This window comes from Harpegnathos saltator, unplaced genomic scaffold (assembly GCF_003227715.2).
Source record: "Harpegnathos saltator strain DR-91 unplaced genomic scaffold, Hsal_v8.6 scaffold5, whole genome shotgun sequence".
Taxonomy (NCBI): domain Eukaryota; kingdom Metazoa; phylum Arthropoda; class Insecta; order Hymenoptera; family Formicidae; genus Harpegnathos; species Harpegnathos saltator.
The window spans coordinates 128,117-140,253 of record NW_020230315.1 but is presented as its reverse complement, the minus strand read 5'-3'; the positions used below and the strand labels follow the sequence as shown (position 1 = coordinate 140,253).

The window sequence follows — 12,137 nt, the reverse complement described above, 5'->3', positions numbered from 1 at the left end:
GGTGTAAAAATTCGCGAGTCACGTCCCAGGTGACAGTGTCGACTTGATTTGGTTCCCGCACAGGGCTCAACACCTGGGGTCCAGCCTCGTACATTCAGCTCCAAACTCGTACTCTGGATCACTCATGGCGAACGGGTATCGACTATCCGTTTTTCCCTTCGCGCGGTTACGCGTGTCAAATAAGCATGAGCGCGAGTTGACGGCTTAGCACGCTCGAGCGCCTCCGGTAAAGTCGCGGTAAAGTCAACGTTATTACTCCGTCGCTGCTCTCGAATTCATCTTGCGCCGAGGTCCTGCAAATTTCAGCGGCTCTGCGACGAGCTTCCGATCGCTCGCGATCACGCACGTGCGATCCGCACAGGCTCGACGCGCACTACGCGCGTCCCTTTCGAGAGCCGCGGACGGTACTTTCTCGGCGATTTCGTACCGATCGGCGACCGGCGGCGATACTCTGCTCGTTACGCCGCTAGAGATTTCTATCGACATTGATTTCTGCTGTAATTATTATCACCCCCGGAGAAACGGGTCAAAGGTCCAGAATCCGGTGCGCGTACTTTGGGATACGGTCGATAGAGGATGGATCCAGTTTCGTGCCAGTTTGAAACTGATTGCAGACGCCGGAACGAATACCTTCGATTACTACAGGATTATGCGTAATACACAATACGTTGTACGGTGCCGCTATATACCTTAAATATTGAGAAACAGATACAAATATATATATATATGTATATGTATATGTATACCATACTTAACGTAGGATACGCGTGAGTACACCTCGGCGTAATTTTATGTATGTATGTACAACAGATATATGATAGGTGTACGCGTAGGTGTACGATCACGCGTATACAAACGTATACGTCTCAACGTATGTGCGGCCTACGGTGCTCGATCCGAGACTCGGTATAACTGCTACGTCGTTTTTTACGTCGACATGAAGAGGTCTCGAGAGGTCGAGACGTTAAATATCGTACTATTACTGCTATTCTGCGATCGCGTCTTCTCTCGTTATAATTTCTCATTCTTCATCATCATCTTCCTCTTCTTCTTCATCATCTTCTTCTTCGCGCGCGCACCACTTTGTCAAGTCTGCCGACTTTCGATGACATGCGCGTTTACTTTGTGTTTCAGAGGAAGCCGATGGAGCCCGACGGAACTTTCGCCTCGCGGATTTTCCGGAAAATCGGTAAGTCCGAGAGCCCGGAGGATTCCTTACTGGTTTCTCATTTATTTACGAGCTCTTTGAGCGCTGCGAAACGCTTCGCAGCTTCGGCGCGATATCGCGACAGATGGGTTTAACGGTCCCCCGGGGGATCAGGGAGCCGCGCGCGTTCCCTCGCCGGCGTCCGACGAGGTGGAGGGTATCTCTGAATTTTATTCGCTCCGGTCTTTCTCGCACGTGCGACGAGAAGCACCGTCGGCACCTTTATATCGTCGGTTCGAGCACCGCGGGTGGGGCCATGCAACAAGAACATCGCAAATCGAATCAAACGAGTTAACCATAAACCATAAACGAAGTGGACAAGTATATATATATATATATCTTGCGAAGACTGTGGAACGTAGCAAGGTTCCCTTGTAACAGTTCAGCCAACCAAACAGCTGTGACGAGCTATAAAAACGTAGGTTAGTAGGCCATCTGTGTGTATACAGTTGTCGCTTGTGTGTGTATCGATATATATATATATCTCCGTGTGTACGTGTATACGTGACGGGGGTATGATATATAGACTTATACGCGTGTCTCTCTCCTATGCTGCGGCAATGTGTAAATACGCCCCTTGCTGCCGACGTAAAGATCGCCGTGCGCTCTCCTGCGTGTATTTCCCCCGGCGCACCTTTCCGCGGCCAGATATCGAGAGACCGAGCGACTCGAGATTTAAGCAGAGATGCGGATATATCCCGCTACTTTATCGCATCAGGCATCGACAAGACTCGATGATACGCGTGAAACGCGACTACTCTCCCTCGCATGCACCCCGCGGCGTGCGGCGAACGTTTCGGTCAGCGTCGATGCTTGCGACGTCGCAGTCGAGTCGTTATTCATCTAACCGTCACGCTTTCACGACAACGAATTTTAACGGCTCGTGTTTTCATCGCGCGCGGCACGGATATTTCTCGTATGAATATCCATGTCCCTCGCGTGGCGGCGCGCGCGCACAAACAAAACCGAAAACAGCAACGCGATACTTCGGCTCGGACGCAATCGGAAGCAAGTGGCGCGATTGTTAAGCTGATTCGATCAATGATGCGGCATCGACGGTCCACGATAGGCACGCTCGACGTGTGATGATCGATCCAATTAAACGCCGATGTTAAAACTCCCTCCTCACCATCGCGCCGGAGCGCGATATCGACACACAATTTTGGCATTCCGGTCGATCGTGCCATCGCGCGATGCGGGGCGGGTGTGTCGCGAGGGAATGGATGTTCTCGTTGTCGCTTTTCGACGAGGGGATACCGGGGCCACAGGAGGGGGCTGTGTTTTGGGCTGACGGGGAAGGAAACGAAGGTGGGCTGTTCGCGGGAACCGAACGAAATAAATGAACGAACGACTGTCGATGTCGGGTTTGTATGAGTTGGAATGCAAACTGTACCATCAACACCTCGGACACGGAGCTGATGCTGAGGACATACATGGTGACGCCGACCTCCACGGGCGGACCTGCAATCAACAAAACCATCCGGCCTTGGTCGCTGTGATTACCCGCCAATCTCTAATCAACTGTGTACGACCTATCGTGTACGTTAAGTAGGTAGGCTATATCTAAACAACGATAATAAGTAACAGTAGTATACAGTGCCGGAACTCCCTTCACCTCTGACTCACGCGCTCGCGCCTCAGCATTTTCGACATCTCTCAAAATGCTCTCTTTCTCTCCCTCTCTCTCTCTCTCTCTCTCTCTCTCTCCCTCTCTCTCTCTCTCTCCCTCTCCCTCTCTCTCCCTCTCTCTCTCTCTCTCTCTCTCTCTTGCATTCGTACGTCGCGTGGACGCGCGGTACGCTTCGTGTTTCGCTAATGACGACGCATTTATCAGAAGAATCATCCGGAATCCCTATCGCTGTCGTGCGAATCCGTGTGAACGCAATCGTTCGTTCATTCGTTCGTTCGTTCGTCCGTTCGTTAGGTTCGGCCGACACATTCTCCCCGCGAGCTCTTCTTCTGATAAATCTGAGAGATCAATTCTCACCTCCCCTCCCGCGGAAGGGGTGCGAGCTGTTTTTCGTCTCTCTTTTCTCTCTTTTCTTTCTTTTTTTTTTTTTTTTTTTTTTTGTTGCTCGGAAACGTCGCGCGCGCCCGTTCGTGTGAGCCAGAGGCAAAGCGCAAGCAGACCAAGACGAGGAGAGCTCGCACCCTGCACGGAACCAAATCAACAGGACTCGTCGTCGTCGGCCACGTTGCCTTCCATGCTAGAAGAATCATTCAAGACTAGTCTCGTTACATAGGCATTTACGCTTTTACGTATATTACATACACATCACAGCTACGCAGCAGTGTACGACTTTACCTTACTACTACTGTCTTTCGTCTCGTACCGCGTCGCTCTACAGTGTTGCGTTTTCGTCTCTCTTTCTCTCTTTCGTTCTCTCCCTTTCTCTCCATCAATCTTTCTTTCTCTCTCTCTCTTTCTCTCTCTCTCTCCCTCTCTCTCTCTCTCTCTCTCTCTCTCTCTCTTTCTCTCTGTGCACAATCGCGTCTCGTTTTGCTGATCACGTGTCACGTCGTAATCCAATTAGGCTCGTCACGGCTACACAAGTGTACGTATCTCTCGGAGAAATCTGACTGGTTTTAGAACGATTTCTCGCACCCCTACATCGGACGTCCCTCCGTCATCAAGAGAGACGCGTCATCGTGTCGAACGTTTGTACAACGACATCGTTACTCTACCATTGAATTGCTGTCATTGTCACTGCGATTGTCGATTCCGATTTCGTGATTGAATTTTCTTTAGCTTTCTTTTTTCGGTCGGGGGGGGGGTCGGGGGTAGGGGATGAAGGGATGCCTTGAATTGATTCCAAGAAAGAAAGAGAAAAGAAAACGAAATAGAATCGCTGGAGGGAACTGATCGGCGGATACTGATCGAGGCGTCGATCGAGGGTGTTCTCTCTCGTGTTCATTACACGAACGTGTGTGATTACGTGCGGTGATCAGACAGAGAGGGGGGCTGAGGGTGTTCGGGCAGAGAGGGGCGGCGGGCGAGGGCGGATTTCTCTCGGGCGGCGGGACATAGAGTAATAATAATAATAATAATAATAATCGTAAGTAGTGGCAGGCGGCAGCCCATCTCAGCAACCGCGGCATAGCAGCTAGCGTCTAAAGAACGGTCTAAACGGGATGTTCGTGCGTGTTTAATATATATATATATATATATATATACATATATACATATATATATATATATCCAGTATTGAACAAAATACTATTTTCCCTGAGAGCAGAAAGCAATAAAGACGCTCCTCATTCACGTTCTCTCTAACACTACGTGACGTTCGGGGCAGCCCAGGCTCAGAGTCAGGCAGGAGATCAGAGAGCTAACTTTTCCACGGTAAACGGAGGCAGTCGAGGCAACTGGAAGCTCGTCTCAGCGCCGATTCATGTTTCCCCGCCTGCTACCTCTCCCCGGCTATAACGTCGAAACTTTTAATAGCGTCTTCACCGTCAATACAATTCGCTTCTCGCGCGGACGAGAGTCGCGCAGCGAACGTCCGCTTTAAGGGGGCGCTCCCCGTTGAAATAAATCCTCGGTCCGCGAATGGAGATCTTTCTCGCAATAATTTAGAACGATCCGGGGCTTGTTTCGTCGTCCCTTCCCCTTTTCTTTTTGCTTTTTTTTTTTTTAGCTTTTTTTTAGCTAGGTCTAGCTCGATTCGCGACCGCAGTCACTGCACAATCTCGCGGTTACCAGTCGCTGAAACTACAGCCCCGTTTCCCGAGCGCAGAACGAGGACAGCCAGTATATATATGTATATATTTATTATCTGAAATATGAAATAGTACTTTGTCCATTTTTGGTAGTGTTCTTTTTTCTGTTGCTCGCTACTAGAGAGTCTCTGTGTGTCTATGTATGTACGTATGTTGTGTTGTGTGTGTGCGTGTGTGTGTTTATGGAAGAGTGCGTGTAAGATTCATACACGCGCACATTCAATTCTGCGTCGGTGTAAACCGGTAGTGTACCGCGATAAGCGGTACGGGCCATGAAGGAACTACAAATATATCAAGCGAGTTAGGGGACCGAGTTCGGCTCGGTTGCCTTCATTTCGGTAGTTTCCAAGTACAAGCGGTGAACCGCGCCGCGTAATCGCTACCGTGCGCCAACGCGAAGTTAAGGGCGCGTCTTACCGGGCGGAGCGCTAAATTGGCATTTTTATGCAGCGCGCTCGTGTAGCTCTCGCAGCTTCTCGCGCCAGACGAACAGTAACAGTAAAGTGCCCGTCTAGCGGGACGCGCACGAATTGAAATATAGTTTCGTCGTGTGTGACGGAAGCGAGGAGAAGTTGACACCGGGGATATCGCGAGCGAGAAGCGGCTTACGCGAAAATTCAAGCGATAAAAATGTTTCGAACTGTCGTTCTCCTCTTTAGCGGAGTATCGATCGACGCTCGGCCGCCGCCGACGCGTTTGATCCGATGTCAAACGAGAAGACCGAACGTGAGCCAAAGAGTGCCCCGTCAGAGTGCTGTCGAAATATCAAACGGATTAATTCTTCCCGATTTTCCCGATTAATCGAGAGCGATACAAATCTCACGGCTGTGCCGCGTTCGCTGGGAGAGCTCGCGAGCTCAGTTAATAAGCAACGATTGAAAAAACACCTTCGCCTCTTTGACGGTGAAAATTTATTTAAACGCGCGTTTCGCAAATATACCGAGTTGCAAAAGCCCTGTTGCAAAAGGCCGCTCGATTCGGCCACGCGAGAAACGTCGCGTAGCCGCGCGACTTCATTTTTGTATTTCGAGTTTCTGCGAACTCGACGCGAGCGCGACGTCGACATCGAGACGTCGAGGCGCCGATTGCTCCTTTTTTTTCCCCGCACACTTGCGTTCGATCGACCCCGAGGCTAACGCGCCAAGAAATTGGACGTCGTCTCTCTCGTGCCGTGGCGGGCGATGCAGTCCCTCGGAGCGAGCCGCGCCGAATCGTCCCGGTAATCGTGTTACACGATTGTCGCGGTTCCAAACGTCACCGCTAAACGAACGGCACATCAAAGAGGCACATAGCCCTGAGCGATGCGGCTCTGTGCACGGCAAGCGAACTAATTTCATCGTCGGGCCGGCGATCGGTGAGGTACCGCGGCGGCGGCGGCGGCGGCGGCGGCGTCGAGCTATCGACGGTGCGACGGCGAGACGAGTCCCTCGTTCCGGCGCCCCGAGGACCAAGTTTCCTTCGTTGCGCCCCCCGGAACACGGCGAGATTAAAGCCGCGGGCCCGTAGAGCTGCAATTAATCGATCGTTATATGCACGCGTTCGGAGCGAAATAATCACGATGGCGATCGTTAGGCAATGGAGATAATTCACGCTCCGGCGAACGTATTAAACAACGAGTCGTTTGTTGGAGGGCCGACCCGCTCAAAGTATCGCCCCAATTAGCGCGTGATTAACGGCGCCGAGTGATTTACGAATTACTCGTCGTTTCGAGGCGACCGACGGTGCGGGCGACATGAGAGGCGTCGAGAGAGAGAGAGAGAGAGAGAGAGAGAGAGAGAGAGAGAGAGAGAGAGAGAGAGAGAGAGAGAAAGAGAGAGAGAGAGAGAGAGAGACAGCCAGACAGAGCGAGAGAGAAAAGGAGAGGGGGGGGTGAGAGGGAGGAGAGAGAAAGAGATAGATAGATAGATAAATAGATAGAATAGCGTACCGCACAGAATAGCGTACAGATGCAAGTGTCGACTGTCGATGAGATCGACACGGTGTCGTTTGCTCCCTCTCTCTCTTTCCTTCTCTCTCTCTCTCTCTCTCTCTCTCCCCCTCTCTGTCTCGTCTCGTCCCTATGGTGTGATTCTCGAAACAAACCATTTATCTGAACGCGCGGCGCCGATATTCGGATCGGATACCTGCTTTCTCGACGAGATACGCTAGGACGTTCACGTGTCTTAATTAAAACTACAAACACACATAGCACAGATAGACAGAGTGAACATTATATGGCGTGATGTGATCTCTGATTTTGTACACGTGACTGAATAATCGAAAACAGTGATCGTTCTAGCCGGACATTCGTTGCGAGAGTGATCGAGAACAGAGGAGAAAAACAACGGGAAGGGTGTTGCACATTTATGTGCGCGTGTATGTACAGACTATGTTTGTGTGTGTATGTGTGTGTGAGACTGATTATGTACCCGCATTCGTGTCTCCCAGGGATGTGAATGTGTCTTCCTCTCTGTATGTGTGTGTTGTGTTGTACATGTCTAGTGATCAGATGTTGATTGCAATTCGGTAACGATCAGCGGCAGTCGTCGACTTGAAAGTACACGGGCACTAAAAAAATGTGGTTGCTTGGGCAAAGAGACCGGCGCGGGGGAGAGAGGGGTCGATGGCGGCGAGGGGGCTGGGGGGGGGGCGGATCGTGTTTCTTTCCTTTTCTTTAGCCGAACGATAGATAAAAATGAGTAAGTTTCAGCGGAATTACTGATTAAGACCTAGAGGTAGTACCATTTTCACTTCGGATAGGGAGCTGATACTCAAGACGTACATGGTGACGCCCACCTCGACGGGAGGACCTGAAATCGAAGGTTAGTAAGACTGAGTCGCCGGTTTCCGGCCGCGGCCAAGCTACACGGTGTGAGAGTGACTATATATATGGCATTGCGGTTCTCGTTAATTACAAATATACATATATATATATCACGCGTATAAACGCATATTTGCTTTCTTTCGTTTTCGTTTATTACGTTTACGTTCGCTAGCGTTTCTGTGAGTTTACTGTGAATGCGAAATGGGCATGGGGTCAGTGATGTCGCTACGTTGGATGGATCGCTGAAAGTGGTAATCGCTTCTCGATTAGACGACGTCCGGTAAATAATCGATGCGCGCTAATTTACGTGTGCTCGGTGCGCGGCCCTCGCGCGGTGCGCGGAAGTTTCAGCGTGGGACCAGCTTGGTAATCTCCTCCTGTGCAGCGCTGAGACCGTCCTGACCGTTTCGGTATATTGCGCGCGCCGGTCGTGCAGAGAATGAGCAAGCATCCTTGAAATTAGTGATATTAGATTGGACGCGTTTCGAGGATTATTTGCGCTGAGTGTTATTTTCTTGTCTTTTCTTTATTTATTTCTTTTTTCAATAATTCTTGACGTTCATTCACCGGAGATCAATTCTTCTCTCGGTCGCATCACGGTGGCGGGGGGTTTATCGGCAGGATTATCGACGTGTGAAGTCGGAGAATTTGTACACGCTCGTGAAATCGAACGCGAAAGCAGAGCCTATTAAAAGCGCGAGCGCGACGCGTTTACGCGTTTGCGTTTACGTTTACGTTTCAGCAGACGCGACGCGCGAGCCGTCAGACCGTCTGCGAGTCTTTGCGAGATCCAAACTCGCAGACCTTACCTCGCGAGGGTTAGGCGTGAGAATATCAGTGGTCCGCGCCAGATGCGAGGTACGAATTGATCGGCCGCAAAGGCGAAGCGGAAAAATGTAATCCGCGCCTGATCGGGCGCGGTATCTCACCGTGGAAAACTTTATGAGCGAAATTTCATCCAGAGGGTGAAAGAGGGCGGAAAGCCAGGTGCAGATGGAAAGAACCGGTTGTTGAGGGGACGGTGGGGCGGCCGGGGAAGGGGTGGCGAATACAGGCGCGTATACGTGTTCACGTTGGCGTTTCCGCGATAAAGTTGACTCGTAAACAACGGCTCTGCCAACGCCATCGCGCGCCACTCGACCGATATATCTTCATTTCCATTTCTAGGATGTTTTTAAAGCCCTATAGCCGAGGAACGTCCCATATGGGACACATATTTCACAATGACGTTCTCGCGTACACGCCGGGAAACGCACGGGCGACGTGGTATCGAGTTAATTGAAACGGGCCGGTATGTGTCGTCCGTGCAAACCGATCGCCCATGAGGGCGTACGCCCGAAAAAATAAGAGGAGGAGAGAGTACACGAGCAACGTGTGTGACGCGACTGAGAAAGGAGCAGAAATTAATAATCGCGCGTGTACGTGTGTGTGTTTTGTTCCGCCGGTGATATCAAATTCAACGATATATTCGCGATCCTGTCTGCGAGAGAGCCGAGACTCCGTCGCCGTCGCTCCGGAGTTTTTCCCTTTTAACGAGGTCGCCGAAAGTTGTTGTTTACGGCCGTTATACGACGGACTAGTTTATGGAATGCAAACATTTCGAGTTTCCTGTCACGTGTTTTGTCATTTCACGTAGGCCTTGGACGCCGCGCCGTGGCGTAGCTCGTGTTTGAAAATCCGGCCGCGCTCCGGGGAATATCCAACGAAGCGCCGCGAATCGATGAGAGCGAGCAGCAGCGACGCCGTGTGTATGTGTGTGTGTGTGTGTGTGTTTATCCCGCTCACTCAAGGCGTTCGCGTCCGTTTCCGTAATGTCCGTACCGATCTAAATTTTAAATGTTAAAACCCGGCGAGATCCCTCGCGTGTACGCGGCTACGCGAGCGTAGCGAGGCGCGCGCGGATATCGGCGATATACGAATCGAGACGATACGCTTTAGCGCGACTTTTCCGCGATCTACCGGCGGTAACCCATATACGTGATCCCACGGAAAATGAGACGACCGCTTTTCACGCTCGCCGATCGCCCCGCGGCTTTACTGCAAAGTGAGTTATTACTAATGTATCTTTCTCCCGACGAAGCCTGGGAAATCAAGATAGCCCATGCTTCCCACGATGTTGCCGATCAATTTCAATCGGTTAGGGTGCGCCGCGTTGTCTACTAAAAGTCGGCCGATAAACGCTCGCTCGATCGCGGCCACTTTTCGTTCTCGGTCTAATGAAACGAACATATTTATTCGACGTAACGCAAATACACGTGCGCGCGGAACAATTAATATCGCGAGAGCGCGCGATTAAACGCGATAACGCGCCAAATGCGCATTTCATATTTCGTTCTCATTGCCTCATTGCGTAGCACGAGAATTTGTAATTGCGTCTCGTAATTTTAACCGCCTCCGAGACACATATCGAGCGTCTTAATTATTCAGCCGATTCTTTTTCCGCTTTTCGCCTCGCCCGGTGCTTAACTTTTACATGTAACCTCCCGTACACATCGGCAGCTGTAACTGAAACCAAGAATATCCCGTGTGTCAATCGATAAGCCGGCGAAACGTTTTTAGCTCCCACAAAAATGAAAGAACCAAAGTGATTCTCGGTCAAACGTCTTTTTTTTTTTCTTTTTCTCGAAATGTCCAATTCCTTCGGACGATGGCGGCGGGGACCGAGAGAGCGGGAGAAAGAACGGCGAAATAGAGCGGCGGCGGCGCGAAGCCGAACGTCATCTTCGTTAGCGATTCGCGTCGCGTGGCCGAAAATACGGGATATCTATCCGCGCGCGCTGGCCCTCGGAATAGAATCTGGGACAAAAGGAGTGCAAAGACGACGAGAGACGACGGAATGAAAATCGCAATCGAAGGCGAGATGCAGCGTGTCCGCGCGCGTAGTGCGCCGTGGAGATACCGTTAACGGTAACCCGTGGCAACCCGCGGGGCTTCCCAGCATCGATCCGAGTTTTATCGAAGCGCGCTCCAGCCCCGCCCTGCCTCCGCGAGGCCACCCCCGAAAATGCGACTTTGTCGCGGTGGAATCGCCGAATCGCATGAATCATAATCGTGGCATTCCGGCACCGATTATCGGCACCGCCGCCGCCGCCGCCGCCGCCGCCGCTGCCGCTGCTGCTGCTGTGTTCGAAGCGAGCCCGAGTCGCGGCGACTTTTCGGCCGGTCGGTCCGGTCCGAGCCGAGCCAAGCCGCGAAAGTGGGACGAATCGTCCATTGGGAGGCACTAATTGCTCCTAGCCGACTCTCGAGCGCGCTCACTCGAAACCGGCTTAATGGCTCTTTAATATCCCCGTGTTTTATAAGCATACCGTTTATTCGACCACAAAATCGCACCGCTCACGCGCGCGATAACCGCCCGGCTGTATTTATTTAAAGCGACCCGTCTCGCGCAAAAGTCCTTCCTTCCGTACGAGTCGCGTGGAAGTTTGCGATTTGCGTTTCGCGAATTTATCGAGAGAAGGAGAGGGGGAGAGAGAGAGAGAGAGAGAGAGAGAGAGAGAATATGCACGTCGAGCTTTGTGTTTGACTCTCTCTCCCTCCCCTTCATTCTCTCTCTCTCTCTCTCTCTCTCTCTCTCTCTCTCTCTCTCTCTCTCTCTCTGTGCCTTTCTATCTGCGATAGAGCGGGCTGTCTGCCGCGTCGCTTTATCGGTATTCCTTTTTTCGGTAGTCCGCGGTCGAGACGCGCGGTAAACGGCAAATTACTCCTTTGCCGGGGGAAACAGGATGCGATCCGTGTGTACACGTGCTGCCGCGCCGTTTCTGTCAGAGTTGTTTTATGGAGGCGGTAGTATGCTCGAGAGAGCGTGGCGTTTTTGTAGTATAAACGTGGGAGATGGTAAGCGGCGTCAAAAATATTTCCCGGAGCGTTTTGTCGGAGCTTTACTGCTGTGTCGCGCCATTGTTACACCAATTCGAAAGCTTGTGTTTTATATCTTGATTTATCGCGTATCGATTTCGTCCATTTAATTTCTTTTTTTCTTTCCTTTTATCCTTTTGTTCTGTTTTGTTTCTAGTCTATATCCTGTCTCTCTCTCTCTCTCTCTCTCTCTCTGTCTCTGTGTGTATGTGCGTGTTTGTGTGCCTGCGTTTTATCCACTATCAACGCATTCCTTTAGCTTCTTTTATCTCAGCGCTGCATCAAGATGGAGTACGGGGTACCGGTTATTTCTTTTTTTTTTTTTTTTTCACTCGAGCACACGTAAAAAGCTTTTTTCTGCGCTTGCAGCGAACGAAGCGGAATTAAAAGAGTCGCGCGCTGGTTTTCCCATTCTTCCGCCAATTGATTGGATTTTGCCGGTGTGTCAATGTTTGGGCTCTTTCATCGCTCAACTCCGTCATTCTCGTTGGCTGCAAGGTAATGGTTTTAAGTTCACGCAATAGTGCAACGACTAGAGAAACAATGAGA

The 12,137-nt window shown here is 51.0% G+C and overlaps 1 protein-coding gene across 13 annotated transcripts in view; it reads right to left on the bottom strand.

Annotated features, from left to right (window-relative positions):
* Rdl (Resistant to dieldrin) overlaps nt 1–12,137 on the bottom strand; it is a 79,902-nt gene that overhangs the window by 23,890 nt on the left and 43,875 nt on the right. For 9 of the 13 annotated variants that reach the window (XM_019840883.2, XM_025302568.1, XM_019840888.2 and 6 more), the window contains exon 3: nt 7,649–7,716. In XM_019840883.2, coding sequence (XP_019696442.1) covers nt 7,649–7,716 — 68 coding nt within the window. Of the gene's footprint in view, nt 1–2,600; nt 2,669–7,648; nt 7,717–12,137 lie in introns of all 13 variants that reach the window. The other 4 variants (XM_025302567.1, XM_025302573.1, XM_011139265.3 and 1 more) reach the window with 1 other exon arrangement.